We start from the raw sequence: 26,833 nt of genomic DNA, 5'->3' as shown, positions 1-26,833 counted from the left end.
GGGCAGGAGTTCAAGACCAGCCTGGCAAACATGGTGAAACCCTGTATCTACTGAAAACACAAAAATTAGCTGGATGTAGTGGAATGCACCTGCAATCCCAGCTACTCAGGAGGCTGAGGCAGGATGATCGCTTGAGCTTGGAAGCAGGGGTTGCAGTAAACCAACATCTCACCACTGCACTCTAGCATGGGTAACAAAGTGAGACTCTGTCTCAAAAAAAAAAAAAAAAAATCACAGTTTCAAGCCCTTTGTTTCCCTCCTAATCTCACAAAACCTCAGCTCCCTGCTGCAGCCTCAGGCATGACTCAAAGGCAAAACCCTGATAGAGAGCTGGTATTCAGGTGGAGGTAAAATACCTGCTTCATGCCCAAGGGTGAGTGGCCTCTATCCCAACCTTCAAGGACACCTCTTGGCATCACCACACTATTCCTTCTCCACCTCCCACCCCACACCAGCTAAAGTGTTGTCTCCTGGCCCAGTGGGGGTTCTCTTAGACCCTATTCCTTGGCAGGTCCCTTCCGATTGGTAAAGGCCTAAGCTGGATTTGTTGTCATATATTTGATTTTCAACCATGTTTATCTCTCCCTCAAATTTGGGGCCCTCAAAGCTTGCTGATTTCTACTTCCCCCCTTTTTTTAATTTAGGCACAGAGTCTGGCTCTGTCATCCAGGCTGGAGGGCAGAGGCATCATCATAGCTCACCGCAGCATTGAACTCTTTGGCTCAAGCCATCCTCCCACCTCAGCCTTCCGAGTAGCTGGGACTTCAGGCATGTGCCACCACACCTGGCTAATTTTTAAAACAATTTTTATTGAGACAGAGTCTTGCCATGTTGCCCAGGCTGGTCTCAAATTCCTGGCATCAAACAATCTCTCCCTTCTTGGCCACCCGAAGTCCTGGGATTATAGGCTTGCCCCATTCCATCCAGCATGATTTCTACTTCTTAAATATCTCTTTGTTTAGATCAATTGATGTGTCCAAGGCCCTTGAAATACCTGGGGTTGTTGATGTGATAACAGCTGAAGACATTCCAGGCACCAATGGCACTGAAGGTGACAAATTGCTGGCTGTAGATGAGGTATGTCTGGGACATGCTCTCCCAGGTGATTCAGTGTGAACAATCAGCAAGGTACCCCTCCTGGAGCTGTCCAGCTCCCGGCTCTTCCTGACTTTGGGAGATGGGAGTGCTGAGCGAGCCTCCTGGAACCTCTCTACCCTGTCTTTATTCAGCCCTACTATTGTGGAGTCAGGAAATAACATAGTAAAAGGAAATGTATTACAGAAAAGCAGCAAGTCCTAGTTCTGCCACTGTGTGATCTTGAGTCCGTATGAATTTTTTGGGACACAAGTCAGTCCACAACAGGAGCCACATTATACAAAAACTTTGTTTCTCTTTAGACTCTAAAATATCATGAAGGTGACGTGTCAACCAAGCTGGATGGAAGACATGGTGGATTCAGGTTACAGCCAACTGCACATCCACTCTGAGCCTTACAGTCACTGAGTTACATGCCAATGAAACTGTATTATTTAAATTATTTTTTATTAAAAATATTTTTTAACCAGGCGTGGTGGCTCACGCCTCTATTCCCAGCACTTTGGGAGGCTGAAACAAATGGATCACTTGAGTCCAGGAATTTGAGACCAGCCTGGCCAACATGATGAATCCCCATCTCTACTAAAAATACAAAAATTAGCCATGCAGGTGACACGCACCTGTAATCCCAGCTACTCAGGAGGCTGAGGCAAGAGAATCATTTGAACCCAAAAGGCAGAGGCTGCAGTGAGCCAGGATGGCACCACTGTGCTCCAGTCTGGACAATAGAACAAGATTCTGTCTCAAAATATATATTTTTTGTTTAATTTTCAGCCAAGCGGGTGTAGTTGAATGTGACTCCCATGTGGTTACTATTGCTAAACAAGACATCTAAGACACCAGCCACTGCTAAGTTTGAACCAAGCCTATTGCCACCCAGAATTTTGTATCTGCCTCATGTGTGTACTTTCCACAGGTAATCTGCGTGGGCCAGATCATCTGTGCTGTGGTTGCAGAGACAGATGTACAGGCAAAACGAGCAACTGAAAAGATAAAGATCACCTATGAAGATCTGGAACCTGTAATCTTCACCATCAAGGTAAACAGGGCTGGCCAGTCTCTCCCTAAGGTTATAGAATTAAAAGTTCCTTTGTAAAAATCTTAATGAAGGGTCTAATTTTTTTTTCTTGCCAATGGTTTGCTCTGGGAAAATCAGCTTTCTCTGGAAGACATTACTTGTATGAGTTGAAATTATCTTTGGCTCCAAGGAACAGAAAAAAAACAAGTTTCTCACATTCAAAAAGTCTAGAAGTGGGAAGTCCAGGGCTTACATGGTGTTCTATGTGTTTGGAATCCAGCCTTCTTTTTTTTATTTTTATTTTTTTTATTTTTTATTTTTGAGACAGAGTCTCACTCCATCACCAGGCACCAGGCTGGAGTGCAGTGGCACGACCTCGGCTCACTGCAACCTCCGCCTCCCAGGTTCAAGCAATTCTCCTGCCTCATCCTCCCAAGTATCTGGGACTACAGGTGTGTGCCACCACACCCAGCTAATTTTTTGTATTTTTAGTAGAGACAGGGTTTCACCATGTTGGCCAAGATGGTCTCGATCTCTTGACCTCATGATCCACCTGCTTTGGCCTCCCAAAGTGCTGGGATTACAGGTGAGAGCCACTGCACCCAGCCCTTTTTTTAATTTTTGAGATGGAGTGCAGTGGTGCAATCTCAGCTCATTGCAACCTCTGCCTCCCAGGTTCAAGCAGTTCTCTGCCTCAGCCTCCCAAGTTGCTGAGACTACAGGCACCCACCACCAAGCCTGGCTAATTTTTGTAGTTTTAGTAGAGACGGGGTTTCACCATCTTGACCAGGCTGGTCTTGAACTCCTGACCTCATGATCCACCCACCTTGACCTCCCAAAGTGCCGGGATCCAGCCTTCTTCTATCTAGTCACTCCATCATGTGTTGCTTCCTGGAGGTCACATTTGGTCCCCAATGGTTACAGAAGCTCTAGCCATTACAGCCACATTCTAGACAGCCGAGAGAATAAGGTAATGAAGAAGGGTGTGCCCCCTCCCTTTAAGGATACTTCCCAGTCTTTACATGGAGGCATGCATATTGATTCTTGCCTTACCCCACCTCTTTGTTTGGAACCTGGTCACGTGCCATGCTTAATTGCAAGGGGAGCTGGGAAATGTGGATTTTATTCCAGGTGGCCAGATAACCACTACAGGTGAGAGACTATTACTTGAGGAAGAAGGTGAGCATGCATACTGGGAATGGTAATGTTTTCAAGGTGGAGCCCAAATGCAGTGGAATTTTATGGTGGAATTCCACAGAAACTTCACTCTCATTTCTGAGTCTAGTTCATGATATTCAAATGGTATTTCAGGGAAGATAATGGAGTGAGGACAGACAATTCAGGTGTGGACTGGAGCTTGCAAGTTGATTCAGTGAGGGACAGGTTCAGAGTCACCGACCTGAGAAAAGCTTACTTGCTTGTGTGCTTTGACAGAACATCAAATATCTTCAAAGGCTTTCATGAACCATTGGGATATTTTAAAATGTAGCTAAATGGTACAAATTGCTCAATATTTAAAGTGTTTATAAAACACACATTTCTTGATCTTCCTAAACCAAATCAACTGTGTTTCAAATTCCCATTTGCCAATTTTGCAAGAAATCCAGGACATTTTCTTGGCTTATTCCCCTTCCCTGGGTTGAACTAGGATCCTAACAGTTTTTGAAATTTCTCTCTTTTTTTTTTTTTTCCTGCTTGAAAACTGTATTAAAACAAGGATTAAACCTGAAAAAAGAACAATCAGAATTTTATGCCCCATTTGCATAAAATTAGTAAGAAAAAGGAAAAAGAGAAAGAAGAGAGGAAGGAAGGTAGAGAGGGAGGGAGGGAAGGAGAGAGGGAGGGAAGGAAAAGAGAGAAAAGGGAGAAGAAGGCCGGGCACAGTGGCTCACACCTGTAATCCTAGCACTTTGGTAGGCCAAGGTAGGCAGATTGTCTGAGCTCAGGAGTTCAAGACCAGCCTGAGCAACACGGTGAAACCCCATCTCTTAAAAAAAAAAAAAAAAGAAAGAAAGAAAGAAAGAAAGAATTGAAATTTCTCTTCTAACCCCACTTTTCTCAAAGGGGAAATGGCACCCAGAGGACACACCCATGAACTATTCTAGAATTCAGAATGGGTAGGGATTTAGAGTTCCCTCAGAACAGGACTGTCCAGAGTCAGCAAAAACATCCTCCACATGTCATAAATTGTCATATATATGATATCAATAGTGCTTCATCCATCTATTCATTTATTTATATGACTTTATAGATCAGAGGCAGCATAGGGTCATGGTTATAGACACAAGTCCTGGAACCAAACTGCCAGATTTTAATACTGGCTGTACAACTTACTAGCTGCATGGCCTTAGGCAAGTTACTTAACCTCTCTGTGCTATAGGTTTCTTATCTGTAAAATGAGGGTAGCAATAATATGTATCTCATCAGTTTTTCATAAAATTAAATGAGTTAATAGGTGTAAAGCACTTAGAACAGTACCTTGCACATGGTTAGCACTCACCCAATATAGCCTATGTTATAACAAGATTATACTATCTTGGCTGGGCACGGTGGTTCATGCCTATGATCCCAGCACTTTGGGAGGTCGAGGCAGGTAGATCACTGGGGGTCAGGAGTTCAAGATCAGCCTGACCAACATGGTCAAACCCCGTGTCTACTAAAAATACAAAAATTAGCTGGGTGTGATGATGCACGCCTGTAATCTCAGCTACTCGGGAGGCTGAGGCACGAGAATCCCTTGAATCTGGGAGGCAGAGATTGCTGTGAGCCAAGATCACAGCACTGCACTCCAGCCTAAGTGAAAGAACAAGACTCCATCTCAAAAAAAAAAAAAATGATTATACTGTCTTATGATACATTTACAGTATGGCAATAAACATACTTTCACATGTACCAGGATGGCTTCTGAGATCTTAGTATAACAGGAAATGAAAAAATTCAGCTATATTGTTCATTGTCTGCTGCTTTGAAAAAATCAAGAGTTTACCATTAGATAAGACGTTTCTGAAAACTTAGCCTGGGCTTGAACACTGCCTTTATCACTTATTTACAGCGTGACTTTGAGAAAGTTCTTTTAACCCTCTAAGCCCAGTTTCCTCAGCTAGGAAACAGAGATCATAACAGAATGAACGTGAGGATACATGTATATACACTGTTATTGCACAGTGCTTAGCACAAAGCAAGCTCTCCATCAACATTAGCTGCTCCCAGGAGAATCATCAGCAAGAAAGGCTATAGCATCTGAGGCCATCAGAGTCAAGAAGGCAGGAGACAGGTGTCATTCGGAAGTATGGAAAAATACCTTGGTTCTAGAGGTTAAACAAGGATCTGCTGTCAGTACGTCAGTCTGCAGAACCAGTCTTTATGTAAGTCAGTTCATGCTATTGTCAGGAAAAAGAAAAACAAACAAACATAGAACAAAGAGCTAGAAGAGCCCTAATGAGATGATGCCAAATACTCAAAGAAAGGAACAAACTTTCTGTTAGGTTGGTGCAAAAGTCATTGCAAACTTTTACAGCAAAAACTGCAATTACTTTTGCAGCAACCTAATACAATATGTACCGGGCTTTCCTGCCCCAGAGATGTGTAACAACTTGTGTCTTCCCCCTCAATACAGCCTCCGTAGTTTTCAGATTCCTGAGTGAGAGGTTCGTGTACCTGAGCTACCTAAGTAGTCTAACACAGTGTTTTTCTTCAAGTTAAAAAAAAAAAAAAAAAAAAAAAGGCAGGTTCCCAAACCTCACCCATCATGCATTTGACTTATCTCATGTTCCCTGGAGAGTCACATTTAAATAAGAAATTAGTATTTATGATCAGGGATCATCATAGTGTCCCCAGCCCTCATTTTTGAACATAGCTTCCTTCTGAAGGTTTCGCTAATCCTTCTTGCTGTTTTTTTTCTGCAAATCTGGAAGATCTTTCCTCGGACTCCTCATTTCTGCAACAAGCCTACTGCTCTAATATTCCCTTGCTTGTTTGACACCTTTCATCTGTCCCGGCAGATAGTGATTTTCCAGAGTGTATTGGCTTTTAGGAAAAAACTACCAGTGGAAGGAAAAGTCAGAAGGACTGACTTTTGTGCTTTTTTTTTTCCCTGACATTTAGGATGCCATAAAACACAATTCATTCCTGTGCCCTAAAAAAAAACTTGAACAAGGAAACATTGAGGAGGCATTTGAAAAAGTCGACCAAATTATTGAAGGTAAGCTATGGGGGATAGTTAATATACTGCCTGGTTCTATTCTGAAGCAGCTATCAAAAGCATATGATTTCCCCTCAGAAAGTCCAACCTCTAAAGTCTTGGTGCTTTACCAAACCTCTCTTACATCTCTTCCTTTCAAACTGTGTGTGTGTGTGTGCGCGCACACACACACATCACACACACATTGTTTTGGGGAGGTCGGGGGTGGGGAGCAATAGACTAAATGGAGGAAAAGTCCCTAAGATTTTGGTTTGGGCAGAGTAAGGAACAAAGGAATAAAACTTGCCATTTTTAATTTGTTATTCAGAACTAGTCTCTGAAACAGATTGCCACAGGACAAATGCCTGGTTCCTTCATCAGGATAAATCCAGGCCAGCAAGGCGGGGTGCAGTGGCTCACGCCTGTAATCCCAACACTTTGGGAGTCCAAGGCAAGTGGATCATCTGAGGTCAGGAGTTTGAGATCAACCAAGTTGGCCAACATGGTGAAACCCCATCTCTACTAAAAATACAAAAATTAGCTGGATGTGGTGGCAGACACTGTAATCCCTGCTACTCAGGAGGCTGAGGCAGGAGAGTCACTTGAACCCGGGAGGCAGAGGTTGCAATGAGCTGAGATCGTGCCACTACACTCCAGCCTGGGTGACAGAGCAAGACTCCATCTCAGAAAAAAAAAAAAAATCCAGGCCAGCCAGTCCACATCTTACTTGCTTTTACATTCTCCAAGACAGTGGCTTCCCACCAGGACACACCATCAGGAGTTTTTCTGTGCTTATCCTTAACAGGAGAGGTCCATGTTGGAGGACAGGAACATTTTTACATGGAAACACAAAGAGTGCTTGTTATTCCAAAGACAGAGGACAAAGAACTGGACATTTATGTATCCACACAGGACCTAGCCCACGTGCAGGTGAGGTCCAGGATAACACCCACGTCCCCACCTTCCTAATTCCATGATGGCGGTCAATCCTACAGCCTCATAGTTGCTGGCCATTTTACCTGCAGGAACCTGAAATCCAAGCATTAGACATCAGACATCAATGCAGCTGAGACCTCAGAATTTTGTTTTTATTTTTTGTCTTTTCAAGTAAATTAAAAAATAGTCACAGTAACTTTAGATTTCAAGAGTATGTTCATTTGTATCATGCTTAGATGAACTCTGTGATGGGATGACACCACTAAATTATTTCTGTACTTGATTTTTCTCTAAAATAATCTTTACAGATAACCTTTGGAGTCAACACATCACTTTCTAGTACATTTTAATTTCCCCAGTCACAAAGTACTCTAGGTTTTAGCTGCAAACGCATCATCTCCTTGGTAGGTTTTCAGGAGTTTGCCGGCTTTCACCTCCTTGGGACTTTAGGACTAGGTATTTGACTAGGAACCCAACTTCTCATAGGAATCCAGGGCTCTGACAGTTTCCCTTCTGGAAAAATATGATTTTTCTGCTAGAAGGGCTGCTCTGTGAAGATCAACAGTGTTTACAAACTAAACTGAAACCCACCAGACAGATTCAGACTGTCTCCATTTTTTTTTTTAACCAATGGTACATGAATGAATTCTGCTGTGATGTTGTTTCAAAAAACAAAAAGCTTATTTGCCATTTCACTCTTATCTCACTTTTACAGAAAACAGTGTCCTCTGCTTTAAACATCCCCATCAGCAGGATCACCTGTCATGTAAAACGAGTGGGTGGAGGTTTTGGAGGGAAGACAGGAAAGCCAGCTGTATTCGGGGCGATTGCGGCTGTGGGTGCTATCAAGTAAGTATGGTTGGGGATGCTTAGGGATACAGAATAGCATCAAATGCACAGAGCTGGGGGCAAATCAGTGGCTGACAGTCATCTGGGCTGCCATCATAACCATGTGTGTGTCCTTGGTCAGTTCAGCCTCCTGTCTCTTTACAAAATGTAAATAATACCTACCCTCCCGTCCTTTTAGAGTTATTGCAAAAGTCAAATGTACACAGGACTCTGAATAGCTAATATGCTATTGAAAGGAGCAGTGGTACTATTAGCTGAATACCTCCTGAGCTTCAGGGAATGTGAGCTGTAGAGGGGTGGGGCAGTCACCCTGCCCAAGTGGATTGCTGGGGGGAGGCTGCTCCCTGACTTTTCTGCTCTCAGACCAAGAACAGGGTGGGGTAAGAAAAGAAAGGCTCTTCATCCTCTGCCTCCCTGCACCTGGGAAGGGCTGCATCCTCAGAGTCTGCTCAATGGACAGATGACTCATCCTCAAAGGCAGCTTCCAGGCTGACCTCAGTGGAAGGCTCACTCCTTTGCTGTTCATGCCTCAGATTTGTGTTTAGTTGGTGCTGCTTTTTCTGTTAATGGTTCATTTTCTGTGGCTAACTATTCTGTCAGAGCCCCAAAGGGCATGCCAAGTTCACAGGTCCTGCTTCATTTGACAATTCCTGTAGTTCAGAGCTAGGTCCTGAAATAAATATGTCTCATCCTCAATGAGAAGTGGCAAAAAGCGGGATCTGAATCCTTCTCCAGTTCTTTCCATAATTAACTCCTCTCCACTCACACCCACTGGGGACTCAGCACAGGATAATCAGTTCATTGAATTCCCCCCAGGTGTTGTGCCGTTAAGACTTTTCAAACATGACTGCACGTTAGAATCATCTGGACAGCATTTAAATCCCAATGCCTAGGCTTCCCCTTACTGATCCAGGCATCAGTATATTTTAAAACTTCCCCAGTGGTTCCACTGTGCAGCCAAATATGGCAACTAGTGCCTTAAGATACAGCTCTACCTTGGTAGACAAGAGCCATGCATTAAATGATCCCCAGAATAATGTTCCCAAACCTAATAGTAAGAGTTGCGTGATGTCATAGAAATTCCTGCCTCGGCTGGGCATGGTGGCTGATGCCTATAATCCCAGCACTTTGGGGGTACTGAGGCAGGAAAATCACTTGAGCCCAGGAGTTCAAGACCAGCCTGGGAAACATGGCGAAATCCCCACCTCTACAAAGATTTTTTTAAAAAAAGAAAAAACAGCTGAGCATTGTAGCATGTGCCTGTGGTCCCAGCTACTCAGGAGGCTAAGGCAGGAAAATCACTTGAGCCCAGGAGGTCAGGCTGCAGTGAGCCATGTTCATACCACTATTGCATTCCAGCTTGAGTGGCAGAGCAAGACCCTGTCTCAAAACAGAAATTTCTGCCTCCCCATCCCAACACCATTGATTCAGAATTAGCAGGGGATGGACCCGGAAACTGCATTTCTCTGATGCTCCAGATTGTCCTCACAATCAGAGAAGACCAGGAAACCCTGCACTAGAATAGTGGTTTTCAACATTTGCCTGAAGACAGCTGAATCAACATCACTGAGAAAAATGCATTCTGAAGCCCCTCCCTGACCCACTGGATCCAAATCCTAGTACAAAGACCCAGGAATATGCATTTTCACTAGCACTCCAGAGTATTCTTCAGCACTCTAAAGTCTAGAAGCCTCTGTTCTGGAGATGCAGAAAAGCTGAGGCTCCTCCCTACATGAGGGCCCAACTTGGCCAACATAGTAGCATTCACGGGTGAGAATGAAGACGCTAATCCAGACATCCTAGGATGAGTGTTTGGCCTTGTTTTCTCAGTAGTGTTAAGTATGCATTTATCTGTTCACGTTCTTTCTCTTTTGTAACTAGTGGTGGAGATAATGCAAATGGCTGGATCTGGGTAAAGCTCAAACTTGAAGTTATAGAATTCAGCATAACTGCATGTGGCATTAATACTGTCAACAATCTCCAATGATCATTAAATGATCTCCAATCACTGAGTTATAGACTACAGAGACAATGATGATTTAGTCATACATTAATTCACATTAGTGTTTAGCATATTGTATGATATTAACATATTTATACAGGATAAATGAATGGCTGGATAAATGGATGGGTGGTTGAATAAAGAGTCGGAGGATGGATGGTGGATGGATGGATAATAGGCAGATACACTGATGGGTGGGTAGATAGTTAAATGAGGGGATGGATAAATATGAGTGGATGGGTGAATGAGTAGATGGATGGAGAACCTAAGATTTATTTTCTTTAGAACTGGTCATCCTATTCGTCTTGTCCTTGATCGTGAAGATGATATGTTAATAACTGGAGGAAGGCACCCATTATTTGGAAAATATAAAGTGAGTATTAAAGATGAAATTTCAAATACCTCATTTTGGCTGGGCACTGTGGCTCATACCTGTTATCCTACCACTTTGGGAGGCCAAAGCAGGCAAATCACTTGAGCACAGGAGTTCTAAGACCAGCCTGGGCAACATGGGGAGACTGTGTCTCTAAAAAAAAATACAAAAATTAGCTGAGTATGGTGCCGCATGCCTGTAATCCCAGCTACTTGGAAGGCTGAGGTGGGTGGATCCCTTGAGCCCAGGAGGTGGAGGGCACAGTGAGCCAAGATTGTGCCACTGCAATCCAGCCTAGGCGACAGAGTGAGACCCTTCTCAGAAATAAATAATCTGATTTTATCTGAATGGCTTTGTTCTTTCCTATCACTTTGATTCTGCTGAACTCTAAAAACAAGCTTAGCGTCTGAAATATTAAATGACGATGCTGCATATTTGAATATTCATAATATTTTATGAGGAACTTTTAATCTAATAAATAACTGTGAAGAAGTTTAATGATAAAAATACGATTTCAAATAATGATCAGAACACTACTCGAAGGAATAAGGATTTACATTAGTGATTCCTCAAAAACAAACGCTGATAGAAGGTACAAGCTTGTTATGCCAAACCTTCTTGACTATACAAATGTTTTTCAGTAGAAATGTTTGGAAGCAATTTGATCATTTTAACTGCAAAATCATTTTTTACAAATGTTTTTTCCAAGTGGTTATGATAGTGTCACAAAAGCTCTTTGCATGTAGGAAAAAAATATAAGTAAGTAGTGAATTTAAAATTGTTTCAGGCCAGTCGCAGTGGCTCACGCCTGTAATCCCAGCACTTTGGGAGGCCGAGGCGGGTGGATCACGAGGTCAAGACATCAAGACCATCCTGGTCAACATGGTGAAACCCCGTCTCTACTAAAAATACAAAAATTAGCTGGGCATGGTGGCGCATTCCTGTAGTCCCAGCTACTGGGGAGGCTGAGGCAGGAGAATTGCTTGAACCCAGGAGGCGGAGGTTGCGGTGAGCTGAGATCGCGCCATTGCACTCCAGCCTGGGTAACAAGAGTGAAACTCCATCTCAAAAAAAAAAAAAATAAAATAAAATAAAATAAAATAATAAAATTGTTTCAAACTGCATTCACTGCATTTTTATGTAGTTATAATGTAAACAGTCATAAAAATACTTGCTGGCCTTGAGCTTACAACACTACTTTTCAAATTTGTGACTGATTCTGTTAGAATCATTCTAATGTAATCTAAGTCATATCTAACATGCTTTATGTGGGAATTGCTTGTAGCATACACATAGTTAGATTCCCTATCTGATTTTGTCATTGCCTTCAATTATCTTCCCCGTGTTACTAAAGCCACAGTTTTCCAAAACACAGAACAATTTTATTTCTTCCATTGGCATTAGAGATTTTTATAATTAAAGAAGAAGAACCTCTCTAATAATTAAACTTTTTATTTGCCTTAAAATGTAGATATCAAAAGTCACAGATATTGTTACCTTCTAGGACCAAGAGCAATGTAGAGACACGCTGCTGAGATTGAAGTAATTGCTGTTATAGTGGTGATGGTTGTGCTCTTATCACAGTTTTGAGATAGTTTTAGTACTAATATTTGTTAAGAAGATTCTAGACTATTAATATTTTGGTAATTATAGTAATATAAAGTATAACTAAAAAGAGGGAAATCGATTTTTTGAAAAATCCAAGTTTTACTTTATTTTTTGGTCAGGCGTGGTGGTTCACACCTGTAATCCCAGCACTTTGGGAGGCTGAGGCAGGTGGACCACCTGAGGTCAGGAGTTTGAGACCAAACTGGCCAACATAGTGAAACCCCATCTCTATTAAAAATATAAAAAATTACCTGGGCCTGGTGGTACACACCTGTATCCCAGCTACTCAGGATGCTGAGGCAGAAGAATGGCTTGAACCTGGGAGGCAGAGGTTGCAGATATCAACCTGAGATATCATGCCACTGCATTCCAGTCTGGGTGACAGAGTGAGACTCTGTCTCAAAAAAGAAAAAAACAAAAAAATCCAAGTTTTATTTTTTAAGAAACAATTTCAATTCATATATATGTGTGTGTGTGTGTATATATATATAAACACTTTAGACATAGCTAACAAAGTTTTGCTTGGTTATTCAGAACTATTTGTAAATTAGGATAACGTGTTTATGCACAAATAGGTTCCTCCAAATTTTTGAAAACTTTATATGAAATCGTTTAAGGATTCTGCTACCTTATTTGTAGTACTATTTTGTTTAGTAGTCCTTTCTTCAAGAAAGTCAAAGGTAAACTCCAGCTTAGCCATGTGTCACAATTACCATAAGTTCTGAATCTGTGGATTTTCCTAACTGTGCTGTGGTTTGTTATCCAATATTTTCTCCTGGAGTAGATAATGTTAACCCTATAGTTATATAGTCATATGGATCCTTCTTTTTATCCTTGCTTTCAGAAAGGCCAAGGGCCCTGGGCCAATCCTCTTTTGGTAGAACTAAGATGGAAAGTGGGGATTTTTCTTTTAAATGTGGACTGTATAGACAAAATGGTCTGGGTGGGTGGAGGGGAGTGGAGACATTGAAAGAATCCAAGCTGCCTTAAGCTCTTCCCAAACAGTAACAACAGCACAAGCTCACATTTGTTAGGTCTGGTAAGCATGTACAAAGCACCTTCACCACCTAATGAAATGAGAGCAGTCCCATGCATCCATTCAAGGACCTCAGCTTCAGAGGTTTTCCCATATCAAGACAGACTGTGATTTATTTCAACACATTCTGAAATTCCAGAGAGTTTTTCACCAGGGAGGAAACCACAGACTAAATTAGAAAGAAAGTCAGTAAAAAATGAAGGGGAATCTTCCAAGAATAAGAATGAAGAGGGTGGCAATTATATTCCAGGAGACAAGCATGGTCTTTAGAATTCCATGCTGACTGTGAAGCCAGAAAATCATATGTTGGAAGGAAAGAGCTCAGCAAAATTCAGCTCAGAAGAAGTCTCCATCGGTCAAGCAAGGCATGGTACACCATAAAGCAAACAGGGAGATGGGTCTGGCCTCTGTCCTGCCCTATGGGGCAACAGGGCTATGGCCTGGCAATTGGCATGGAAATTTTGAACCTCTCAGTAAATATCCATCATTTGGTGACAGGTAGGATTCATGAACAACGGGCGGATCAAAGCTCTAGACATCGAGTGCTTCATTAATGGAGGGTGCACGCTGGATGACTCTGAGCTGGTATGTACACCAGAAAGCAGCAATATGCTGGATTGTGAGTAGAATGCCAAATTTCTACATGACTCTTCATGAAGTTTATTTCCTAATGTAGTAAATTCCACAAGCAGTTTGACTCTGCACTTGACTTTCAGAGACATGAAAAAAAAGTGATGATAAACGTGAATATCCCTTTTTAGGTAACAGAATTTCTAATACTAAAGCTGGAAAATGCATATAAAATTCACCACCTCAGGTTCCAGGGCCGTGCATGCATGACAAATTTACCATCCAATACGGCCTTTCGTGGATTTGGTTTCCCACAAGGAGCCCTAGTAACAGAATCTTGCATCACAGCTGTGGCAGCCAAATGTGGCCTTCCACCAGAAAAGGTAAGGTTGTAACCAAGGTCATAACCAAAGTTGTTGGTGAATCAGACCAGTGGGAAACCCAGCTACTTTGACCCAAGGGAACACATTAGAAGAACCAAGTGAATTAGCTCTGGCTCAGAATTCAAAGTAAATTAAAAGCTACCTTAAAAAATCTCACCTCACCCTATCTTACTCCTTACTTACTTATGCAAAGATCTCTTTTTTTAATTTGTGCCAAAATAATTGTTTAAAATTCAAAACACACTGAAGTGATCAAAACAAGGGAATGCCGCTTTTTCCACACCCATCCCTCTTGGTCAAGGATAATCATTGTTAACAATTCCATGTTTATCACTCTATTCCTTTTTCTGTCTTTGGCCACCCATTTGTATTCATTCATTCACACATACCTAAACATTCACATATAACATATATGTGCACAGGTATGGTTATTTACCAGAATGGGACTATAGCATACATATTACTCTGCCCCTTCTTTCTTCTCCTGGATAATATGCCATGGCCATCTTTCCATGTCAGTAGAATGGTCTACTTCGATCTTTTTCATGACTGAATAGTACTACGTAATATAAATGTACCATAACTTATTTAGCCACTCCACTATTAATATACATAATGATTGTTATCATTTTGGCCATTAAAATGATGTTGCAAAGAACATCTTGGCACATATGTACCCAGTTATATGTTTGCCATATTGTGTAAGTATATCTGCAGGATAAATTTACAGAAGTGGAATTACTGGTGCACTTGAAAACTTTTGAGAAACACCACCAGAAGAACATCCTCTGAAAATATTATTTTTCACAATAGACCATGAGGTGCACAGGATGTACAGTATGCTAGACCAGAGAGAGGCAGCATCTGGAACTGAGATCATTGTCAATAACTTGCTTCCACTCCTCACGCATTCCAATCAGAGCCCACCCTACTTTTTCCGTTTCTGTCTCCTGTTTCCCCAGTATAGACCCCCTGCTTCAGCAAGAACTCTGTGTATTGTCCCTAGAACTGCTTTGTCCCTAAATTCAACAGGAATTCTGGGTTTGTGATTGTTGGGATACTTTCTACAAACAAATGAACACCTAATATTTTGTACAAGGAAGGTAGTAGTTATCCTAAGAGAACTCATGTACCATATTTAATGGGTACCAAAGAAGGAAGGCATCACATTGGCATGGGAGAGGGGAACCAGGAAGAACTTTCTGGAGAAGATGGCACTTGAGATAGGCCTTGAAAAATAACAGGCACAGATGGTGGAAATATGATCTAGGCAGGTAGAACAGCATGAGCAAGAGAGTCAATCTCTGTGCAGTTCAGTTTCCTTATCTATAAATGACTCACCTCACAGAGTTCCCGCAAGAATCAAATAATTTAACATTCATTAAAATATTAGCTTAATATACTGGATAGCATTACTCTAATGTTGTTGCCAATAATAATAATAATTCTTTTATTGTAATTAAAATAAGATGGAGATGATTAAAAAAAAAAAAAAAAAGCCTGCCTGTCTCAGCAGGCTCTCCTCCTATTCAAATAAACTGTTTTCCTTCCTTCCTTCCTTCCTCCCTCCCTCCCCACCTTCCTTCCTTCCTTCCTATTCAAGTAAACTGTCCTCCTTCCTTCCTTTCTTTCTTTCTTTCTGTCTTTCTTTCTTTCTTTCGAGAGATTAGAAATAAGGTCTCACTATTGTTGCCCAGGCTGGTCTTGAACTCCTGAGTTTCAGTGATCCTCCCGCCTAATCCTAGCACTTGGTCTTCCCAAGTGCTAGGACTACAGGTGTAAGCCACCACACCAGGCCCAAAGAAACCCAAAAAAGATTTACTCATACATTCTAAAGGCAATTGGACGACTTAGAGGGGATCTGCTATTATCTGCAATGCTATTCCTCCCTGGCAGAACAAATCTTCAGTTATGACAATAAACCCTTGCTTTAGTGTACTGCCTACCAGCTCTGCTCCTTCCTCTGAATCTTGCAGAAAAAAAAAGAAAATAAAAATCTACCTCCTTAGGCCCCTCCATCCCACTGCCTTTCATGGACCAGTCTCCACCCGCTACCCTCCACTTCAAGTGGGGAGAGACCCTAACTGGTGCACTGATGAAGAGATAAAAAATAACCCCTATTATTTTTGCAAAAGTAGGTGCCATTCAAAGAAAACACCCTGTCTTCCCTTCTCTACAGCTTGTGCTTTAGTGGAGAGGCCTTTCAAGTCTCTATTTGGCTATCAGTTTCTGTCTTACCATAACTGTTGACTGAATTTCACACCTGTTTCAGATTAGGGAGAAAAATATGTACAAAACAGTTGATAAAACCATCTACAATCAAGCATTCAACCCCGAGACCCTGATAAGATGCTGGAATGAATGTCTGGACAAGTCTTCCTTTCACAGCAGAAGAATGCAAGCAGAAGAGTTCAATAAGAAGAATTATTGGAAGAAGAAAGGCATTGCCATTATTCCCATGAAGTTTTCAGTTGGCTTTGCTGCAACAAGCTATCATCAGGTAAGACTTGTACATAGGATAAATAACCCTCGTACTAGACACACTCCTGGCCCAGTCAGCTTCTGTGGACTTTGAAAAATGTCTCATTTCTTAGAGCACTGAGCCCTTCTCTGCTAATACCTAAGAGAAATGTGCAAAACTGTCCAGAGTAACACCCCATCTGCAAGCATTTTTAATACAATGCAGTAGAAAAAGTTCTCAATGGTAGAAAACAGCACCTGCAAGCATGAGACCTGCAGCAGCATAACTGGCAAGTTGGAGTAAAGACTCCCACTGACTCCTCACTATTCCAAAAGAGAACAGGACCCCACAAGGCCTGTGGTGCTGTGCTTTCTGAGCTCAGGGGTCTCACATCTTAGGGAAGTCCTCCCAGTCTGTGCCCCCAGACACCCACAGTGCTCCTTGGTGCACCTGCTAAGTCTTGGGCAGAGAAGCCCTTTCACGCCACCCTATCCAGCTGGCAGTTTCAAGCCACCTCTCCCAAGAATCTGGGTCAATTCTGATGGGGAAATGGGGGTGGAGTCCAGAAATCCTCCCAGGTAAATTTGCAAAGAGGCAAGCCATACACAGGACACGTCCAGAAGGGAGGAAGAAGGGAAGCATACACATGAGTCCACTAAATGGTGCAAGCCCTGGGACAGACTCATCTTGCAGTCCCAGTGGGTCGTGTACAGGAAAATTGTTTGGGAAACTGAAAACGGTTATTGCCTCCCCAGTATTGTCTGCCCAAAGCAGAAAAACCAACAACTGGGAAAATCTTACATGCATGAGATCTTCGTGTGCAGCCACTAAAAGCACCTTTCCACTCGGGCCCAGCTACGGCAGCCAATAGATTCTCTGTCTCTCTCCCTCCCCGCCCCGCAACACACACCACAAAAGCTGTCTTGCTGAAAGAAATCCTCCTTAGAAAATAAATCAGTGGCCCCACATCCCTAATCAACTGAAGTCAGGAAGACCTGAGAAATCCTCGGCTCCATATTGACTAGCTGTACGATATTAAGTTATTCAGCCTCTCTGAGCCCCAGCTTTTCCAGTTATAATACCTATAATAAGAAGAAGAACTCTGTCTGAAGATTGATGAGGACTCAGTGAGATAGTGAATGTAGAGCAGTACTTGGCTGGCTTCCTGGAACGCTGTTGTTGTCTCCCCTCCCAGGAGAGCTCAGACACACCTCTCAGTGCTCTTCCTCCTCTGGTGGGTAGGATGAGACCCCTGCACCTTTGGGTCACATTTCTGTCACAAGAAAGTTAGCTACAGTGTCTGCAAACTAGATGGAATCAAAGGCTGTGGCATCAGAGAAACTTGAAAGCTCCCTGTGTGATTTCCTCTCTGACGCCAAATATTGTCTTTTCCAAACAACTCCAACACCAAGTGGATGTCCAACCATTCTGTTCTCACGCTAACTACCAGAATTAGCGCAGACTCTGCAGATCAAGGGCTGAGTCCCACAAGACCGCCCCTGTTTGAGACACCAGCTTCAAACGGAGGGCCCTGACTACTCACACTCCTGCCTGGCTAACTACTAATTTGGAGGTTTTCACTACCCCCATTCTGGTTGGATAATTTGCTAGAATGACTCATGGAACTCAGGAAAGCACCTTACTTACGATTGTTACTATGAAGGATACAACTCAGGAACAGCCAGATGGAAAAGCTGCATAGGGCAAGGGATAGGGAGGGGGGCAGAGCTTGCCTGACCTCTCCAGGCACACACCCTCCCAGCACCTCCATGTGCTCACCAGCCCAGAAGCTCCCAGACTGCATCATTTGGGGTTTTTATGGAGGTTACACTACACAGGCATGATTGAGTACAGCACTGGCCATTAATGATTGAACTCAATCTCTAGCCCCCATCCCAAGAAGACAGGGGAGGAGGACTGAAAGGTCAACGTGCACTGCCTCCTAGCCTCCATCCTGAAGCTACCAAAGCCCTTCGCATGAGTCATCTCATCAGCAGAAAAAAACAGTAAATTCCAAGGCTTTAAGCAGTCCGAACCAAGAACCAAGGCAAAGATCAAAGATCAGTTATTTACTTTTTATTATAACACACCTCCCTTCACCTGTATGGCCACACCACATCTAAACCACAGCCTATACTCTGCCATCATCCACGGGAACCAATATCTCATCTCATTACAAAAAAACCTTCAAATCGGCCGGGCGCGGTGGCTCAAGCCTGTAATCCCAGCACTTTGGGAGGCCGAGGCGGGTGGATCACGAGGTCAAAAGATCGAGACCATCCTGGCCAACATGGTGAAACCCCGTCTCTACTAAAAATACAAAAAATTAGCTGGGCATGGTGGTGCGTGCCTGTAATCCCAGCTACTCAGGAGGCTGAGGCAGGAGAATTGCCTGAAGCCAGGAGGCGGAGGTTGCGGCGAGCCGAGATCGCGCCATTGCACTCCAGCCTGGGTAACAAGAGCGAAACTCCGTCTCAAAAAAAAAAAAAAAAAAAAAAAAAAAAAAAAAAAAAAACCTTCAAATCAAGCAATGACTTTAAGTCTCCATTTGAATACCCTCCAGCTTCCCCACAAAGTTCTAAATTGAGGCGCCCTAGAATCACCTGGCTAGGAGTAGAAAGGTGTTATTCCAGGTCAGTGATGATTCACAAAGCTGGAACACCTACCCTCTAAACTGGCAGTGAGATCTCTGTTCTCGGAGCCAAAAGGCCCACAGTGAGTAAATCCTATTATCAGCCACAAGCCTCAATGCTCTTGAGCCCCTCTGAGCCAACTCTGGGCCTCCAGGCATCTCAAGACACAAATGGGCTGAAGCCTTCATTCCTCCTCCTCCTAGAAGAAAAAATACCACCTTCTCTTTGTCCAATTTATCAAACATTGATGTAGTATCCCTGTGATTCAGACCTGCTCAGAGACTTTTTTTTCTTTTTGAGGTGGAGTTTTGCTCTTGTCACCCAGGCTGAAGTGTAATGGCACGATTTCAGCTCACTGTAACATCCACTTCCCAGGTTCAAGCGATTCTCCTGCCGCAGCCTCCCAAGTAGCTGGGATTACAGGCGTGTGCCACCACAACCAACTAATTTTTAGATTTTTAGTAGAGACAGGGTTTCATGTTGGTCAGGCTGATCTTGAACTCCTGACCTCAGATGATCCACCCTCCTCAGCCTTCTAAAGTGCTGGAATTACAGGCATGAGCCACCACACCATGCCAGGACCTGCTCAGAAGTATGTACAGGACACAAAGATGAGTTAAGACCAGGTGCTCTCCATGATAAAACTCTCAGAGAAGAGCCTCTTACCTCCAGGATTCGTTACCTATGGCTGCTCTAACAAAGTGCCACTACTGGGTGACTCAAAAACAATAAATTTATTCCCTCACAATTCTGGAGGCCCAAAGTTCAAACTCAAGGCATCAGCAGGGCCATGCTGCCTTGAAGGCTCTAGGGAAGAATCTTCCCTTGCTCTTCCAGCTTCTGGTGGCTCCTGGTATTCCCTGGCTTGTGGCAACATAACTCTAGCTGCTGCCTTCATCTTCTGTGGCCCACTTACAAGGACACCCGTCATTGAGTTTAGGGCCCCCTCAATCCAATATGATTTTATCTTTAGTTGCATCAGCAAAGAACTACATAAAGTTCCACATTGAGGTTCCAGACAGACATGAATTTTAAGGGGCAGGGGAGAGACACTTTTCAACCCAGTTTTCCTGTAAGGAGAAGCACAAAGAAGGAGGTGGTTGATCCTTCCCAGATGGGGATGACATGCATGTGAGGAAATTTTAACACAACAAAGACTGTGGGACTGTGGGGCGTGGGCCTGCAGGCTGGGCAGGCAGGTAAGGAACAGGAGAAGCGACCAGGACGAGAGATAGGACAGAAGCAAGGAGCTGCAGTGGGGCCAGACTTGGAGGCAAGGCAGGAGACAACAGGACAGCACAAGAGACCAAATCCCACAGGGCCTCCCAGCGGAAAAAGGAGCTGGGCTTTCCCTCACAGGTTGTGGGGGTTTTGCCCACCTTACCCATGGCAAACCCTTCTTCAGTCTGTGATTCTGTTCCGTTATCACTTGTCATCCCTGAGCAGCACAGGAGCTGGACCTGTCCTCCCAGGTCTCCCAAGATCCCCTATGCCACCCTCATTATCTCACTAATCATCCTATATTACAATGACTTGATCTGCAGCCTGTCTTTCCACCACATTGTGAGCAGCTTGAAGAGCCATGCCTTGCTCATCTTTACATATCTAGAGCTGAGCATGGTACGTGCAAGTGCCTAAAACATTTAAATAATTAGCTTAATGGTCAGCCAGTGATTTTAGGCATGAGAGTGACTTTCAAACAACTGGAACCAATACTCTCAACTCCTGAGTTACCCAAAGGGGCTCCAATGAAAACCAAGAGGGATGTTCTTTATAGACGACTTTTTGCACAAAACAGAACTAAGCTTCAGAATCCTACCAAGAAAGCTTGCTTCTCTGACCCCCTCTACTCCCTGAGACTGGTGTTTCACTACCTCATGTTTTATACTGAACCTCACCAAATGCTAACTTGCACTGAGATGTGCCTTCCGGATTCTTTTCCTAGGCAGCTGCACTGGTTCATATCTATACAGATGGGTCTGTGTTGGTCACACATGGAGGCAGTGAGCTGGGACAAGGTATTCACACCAAAATGCTACAGGTAAAATAAATAAACCATTACTCTGTCTATACATTGTTGAAAGTTGGGATTCGTCTTTTAGGGTAAATGTTGACTCCCTGTATTCAAATGCTGAGATCTTGACGATTTGGTTGGAAGGCTTCTTACATATCAAATAGAATGGCTGTGGTGGCAGAAATCCAGCGTGTATGCAAACAGTCCCAGAGCTTGGCCAGGGTTCATGGATAGGGGTGATCATTAGTGAAAATGCCACTAAGAAACCCATGGAGCCCTTTCGTGGGAACTCCAAGCAGGCAAACAGGAGCAGAAGTTTCTCAGCTTTTATAGTTTTAATGTTTGCATTTTAGACAACAATATCAGGTTGCTAATGTTTTATTTTGACAAGGACAAGTATTTCACCAACTGCCATCATCCTACAATTTTTTAAGATATTTAACACACATACATACATACCAATTAGTAAGAATATAATCTCAGGAGAAAAACAAGAATTCTTTAAATTAAATAAATTTAACTCAATGACAAATGTATTAGATTGTTATAGTGCACATCTGTAGCTTTTGACCATCCAGCCCCTTAGCTCATGTGGAGTGCTGTACCTCTCACATGCCATATATTTCTGAAAGACTCCTCAATTCTTGTACCTTTCGGCTCCATCCCCATCCTTGCTCCCACACCTGCTACAGATGTATGCACAAGACCCACTTCTGGTCAACCATGGTTCCAGAATTCCACTGACTCTGGGAAAGGGCACAGGATTGAAGCAAGGCCAATCAGATCCTTTCCCAGGATTGACATGTAGACGCTGGGAGAAAGGAGCCATCTTTCCCCTGTGTCTGTTTAGGTACTATGCTGTAAGCCAGGGGCTATCACAGGCAGTTCTGTGCCATGGATGGAGCCTGTCTACTGGCGTCAATGGTGTGGCCATCATAGAAAGGAAAGCAAATGTGTGAGGCTGATAGAAGACCCTGCTGAGACCACAAAGCCCCTAGATACACATGTACCTCACACTAACTCCATCTGTCCTGCCCAGTTATACGAACTAATACATTCCCTTTCAATTTTCACCAGCAAGAAACAACAAAGACATCCCTTTTTTTTCATTTTGCATCTTGCTGGAGAAACTTCATATTGAATGACATTAGTCAGAAGATTGGCGTTTGGGAAGAGGATCTCTAGAGAAGGTGTTTTTTGTAAAAACAAAAAGACAACATAAGCCAAAATAATGCTTTTTCTTTTTCCTTTCTTCTCTTTCATTTCTTTCCTTTTCATTTCTTGATTAAATATCTTAATCTCCAAGTGTTTGCTAGAGAAACTGGAAGGAAAAGAACAGAAAAGAAGTCAGGTTCAGTGGCATGTGCCTGTAGCCCCAGCTACTCAGGAAGCTAAAGCAGGAGGATCACCTGAGCCCAGGAGTTCAAGATCAGCCTGGGCCACAACAGTGAGATCCCATCTCTAAAATAGTAATAATAATAACTTTGTTGAGAAATTTAAAAAACAGAAAAAATGAACAGTAAATACTGGAGTAATATAAGCAAGGTAGAACAAATAGAAAAAAGAGGGGAGGATAAGAGCAAGAAAAAGATCCTCGGGGTCATTCCAAGTTCATCTGATACTGATATTGACAGATTTCAGACCAAATTCTGAGTCAGTCAATCAATCTTATCTCAGTCTCCCCCTCTTTCTCGCTCTGTTTTTTTTCTCTCTCCCTCCGTCTCTCTTTTTCTTCCTGCCACTGAACCAAATAAGTGCCTGAAAATCTCAATTTGGCCTACTTCCTACACATCTAAAACTTAGAAAAAAGGAAATTCTTAACATTCTAAATGGACTAAATTTGAAAAGAACCACTGTGGAATATTACCAAGAAAACACTGTAAAAATCATCATGAAGCCTTCCAAAAAAAGAGTAGTTTTGATGCTTATAAAGTACATTATTTTCGTCTTAAAAGGATAACATGGATGTAATAACAAATAATTTTTATTAAGAAAAGTAATGACTCATCTTTATAGAAGTCCTTGCTGAACTTGAAAATATTGATGTTTCTCATAGGTGGCTAGCCGGGAGTTAAAAATACCTATGTCGTATATACACATCTGTGAAACGGGCACAGCAACAGTGCCCAATACAATTGCTACAGCGGCATCCATTGGGGCAGATGTCAATGGCAGAGCTGTGCAGGTGAGTCTTCCTGTCTCTCCTTGGTGTTTGCCTCTCCCACATCTCTGGTTTTTATGGCTAGATACAGGTACAATACTTAACTTCAGAGAAGTCATCTGTATTACTAAACATAGTCTGGGATAACTAAAATGTTGGGAGAATGTATTTGGAGTAGTCTAAACTGAGATGACAGGCACAAAATGTAAAGACTCAAAACAGTAAAAGTCCTTTCTTGTACACATAGCAGTCCCGAGCATTGTTTGGTCATTCAAACACCCAAATTGATGAAGTCTCCACCATCTTCAACATGTAGCTTTCCAAGTTTCCCTGGGTGTCATCATTCCCATGAATATGGAGGAACTGGTATGGAAGACTCTGATCCAGATCTAGAAATCATGATCCACTCATAGTCCATTAGCAGAACCAGTTTCAGGCTATGTCTAACTGCAAGGGAGGATGGGAAATATAAAGTAGCGGGAAACCATGTGTCCAGCTGCTATGGAAGAAGGGAAGAATGGATTTTGGTGAGCGGGCAGTCTCTGTTCCTGGGAGACAGAGCAAGAAGAAATTTGGGTACCAAGTTATGCAGAGCTGTGCAAGTTTCCTCCAACATAAACAAGTTCTTGCAGGCAGATAGGCAGACCCCAGGCAAGGAGACAGGGTGCAATTGAATCATTGTCTTCAGTGGTATTCTACTGAGTACTTAAAGCTTTCTTTGTAATTATTTTTTTAATTGATGTTTTTTAAAAGTGCTTAATTTTCACTGTCTCAGAATAGAATCATGACTTCATATTTCTTAATTCAAATATCTGATTGCATGTACTTTTGAAATATGTCTATTTGTCATGTTTCTGTTGCAAACTGTTCACTTTTCCACTGGATACTGTGGTAAGCCATATTTTTCCAGAACACTGCAATGATACCACCAACTGGAACACCTTTCAAATCAGAGCTAATTTTGTGGTGATACCTCTTAGGGAACAACAAAGCAGAGACTCTCTTTTGCTTGAAACAAATGTGTAAGAAACCTCAAATGCATGAGATCTAATCTGGAGTAGGGTCAAACATAAAAGAGGAACAGCTCAGAGTATATGGGAGCTGTCAGCCCAAAGTAAGAGTCAATCCATCTTCTAGAGTATGAAGTTTTAGGTTTCTGCTAAAGATCAGAAACTTTGTGGCTCAAGGTCATTATAAAGTACATTTAATTGCTTTCTCATTTCATACTCAAAGCCAGGGCCTTTATTGTAGTTTGATAGTGGGTGAATGAACAGATGGAGGGAGAGTTCAGACGCAGAGGATCCTGGCATGTCATTGTTACAGACTGGAAAGCACAAATTTGAATGAAAACAGGATGTGTTTTCCATTTAATAGGCAGAAAATACAAAAGAAGTATACAAAAATACGAAAGATATAGGAAAAGAAAAAACTAAGTGCCAGGCACAGTGGCTCAGGCCTGTAATCCCAGCTCTTTGGGAGACTGAAGTGTACAGATGGCTTGAGCTCAGGAGTTCAAGACCAGCCTAGGCAACATGATGGAACCCCATCTCTACAAAAAAGACAAAAATCATCCAGGCTTGGTGGTCAGTGCCTGGAGTCCCAGTTACTCAGGAGGCTGAGGTGGGAGGTTCACTTGAGCCTAGGATGTCAAAGTTGCAGTGAGCTAAGATGATGCCTCTGCACTCTAGCCTGGTTGACAGAGTGAGACCCTGTCTCAAAAAAAAAAAAAAAAGAGAGAGAGAGAGAGAGAGAGAAGTTAAGAACCTGAATATTCTAAGAAAGAGGATCTGAGAGTAGAAATTCAGCTGAACCCATATTTTCACAGGAAGTGAGCCAGAAGTGGGGGGAAAAAAACAAAACAACCTCCAGTAACCGATACTGTTCTCAAGGGCAGGAGTTGTGTTCCCAATGCATCAGGATCATGTATTCCATAGCACTTGCTGACCCATCAATGAATATACGTTCACACAAATTGTAACCACTAGAACCACTGGGCTCTTCTCTAATGTGGATTCCATTCTTTACTACTTCAAGAATGCTTGTCAGATCCTTCTGAAACGCCTTGAGCCCATCATTAAGAAACATCCGGAAGGTACATGGGAAGACTGGGTGAGTATTCCACTCCCTTTGTTACTACAAATGATAAAACAATCTAAACCAGTGCTGAGAGAGCACCACAGCAGTGCGCAGCCACCACACAGAGAGACAGTTCCTCTAAGTGTCACAGTGATGGAGCATGCTCCCTGCTTCTTCCCCAGCTGAGTGGATTTCTGCAAACAGGCAGGATCTCTAAAGGTTGAGAAGGCTACTCCAGGATGTATGCCAGGTGTGTATGGAGAAAGCACACAGGAAACAGCAATCACTGGAAGGAGAAATAGAAGTACAAGAAGAATACACTTTACTTAAGTAAGAAAGAAAAGAAAAAGAATAAGCCTTCCTAAGCCACTCACTCACACACACACACACAAACACACACACACACACACACACACACACACACACACACAATGTTTTGGGTAGGTTAGGAGGAAAACTAAAAGGCCTAGTTGCTGTCGAATATGCCTCAAAAGAGATGACTGACTTACTCCAACATTACAATATCCTATTTTTTCATTAGAACAATTATTTCACATTTACCCACACACTTACTATAAAGTTCTAACATTCAGAAATGAAGTCCAAATACCTTGTGCACTAAGCCCCTATCTCATGGATGTGCAGCAGGACTCTATTTTATGTTTGCTCAACCCAGACTTCTAAACTCAATCGGAAGGAAATTGTTAATGTGCCAGTTAAGGAAAAATAATATGATGATGAGTTCTATTATTGGTAGCAAAGCACCAGCAACAATTATGAGATGTCAATTTTAGATTGGATATTTTTGTTTTCACCTAGCAGATGGTATATTTGTTTCACTTTAACTAAATATGCCCATTCCACAGATAGAAGCTGCATTTGAACAAAGAATCAGTCTCTCAGCCACTGGATACTTCAGGTAAACATCACAATAATATCTTGATGTAGCCAAGAAAATATGAGGTAACTCAGTCACTCTGTTGATAGCTATTGTGATACCTCAGTTCTTGTCTTCTTGGTTTAAAAGAATTTAAACAAGAGACACACAGCAAAGCAAAAAGAAAAACACAAACAACAAAAAAAGAGACACAGAGCAAAAGAAAAGTGCAGCATAGAGTAGTATATTGCAAAAAAAAAAAAAAGAATATTTTGAAAGTGAGGTTCAGAATAGAAAGTACACCCTGAGAGAGAATTCAGGGTGGGCTGTTCATAAGGATGAGACAGCAAAGACTGGCACTGAGGAGACTCCCTTTATGGAGGTCTTACCTGATTATTCCTAAGGTGGTAGGAAGAGTTGTTACTAGTAAGCACATTCTGGGTGGTCCTCTGGGTGCACATGTGCAGCTGCACATGCTTGTTTATACATCACATGTCTCATGAGCATCTTAAATCTGTACCCAGGGGTGTGATTTTACTATTAAAATAAGCAAATAATCAG

The 26,833-nt window shown here is 42.5% G+C and overlaps 1 protein-coding gene across 1 annotated transcript in view; it reads left to right on the top strand.

Annotated features, from left to right (window-relative positions):
• Nucleotides 1-26,833, top strand: part of AOX2 (aldehyde oxidase 2) — a 78,644-nt gene that overhangs the window by 35,870 nt on the left and 15,941 nt on the right. Inside the window, exons 18-30 of the mRNA NM_001302930.1 lie at nt 963-1,077; nt 2,012-2,134; nt 6,218-6,314; nt 7,102-7,228; nt 7,952-8,068; nt 10,366-10,453; nt 13,596-13,682; nt 13,859-14,050; nt 16,323-16,550; nt 21,090-21,185; nt 23,215-23,343; nt 25,354-25,428; nt 26,262-26,314. Coding sequence (NP_001289859.1) covers nt 963-1,077; nt 2,012-2,134; nt 6,218-6,314; nt 7,102-7,228; nt 7,952-8,068; nt 10,366-10,453; nt 13,596-13,682; nt 13,859-14,050; nt 16,323-16,550; nt 21,090-21,185; nt 23,215-23,343; nt 25,354-25,428; nt 26,262-26,314 — 1,527 coding nt within the window. The remainder of the gene's footprint in view (nt 1-962; nt 1,078-2,011; nt 2,135-6,217; nt 6,315-7,101; nt 7,229-7,951; nt 8,069-10,365; nt 10,454-13,595; nt 13,683-13,858; nt 14,051-16,322; nt 16,551-21,089; nt 21,186-23,214; nt 23,344-25,353; nt 25,429-26,261; nt 26,315-26,833) is intronic.

This window comes from Saimiri boliviensis, chromosome 5 (genome assembly GCF_048565385.1).
Source record: "Saimiri boliviensis isolate mSaiBol1 chromosome 5, mSaiBol1.pri, whole genome shotgun sequence".
NCBI lineage: Eukaryota > Metazoa > Chordata > Mammalia > Primates > Cebidae > Saimiri > Saimiri boliviensis.
This window is presented reverse-complemented; position numbering and strand designations above follow the sequence as displayed.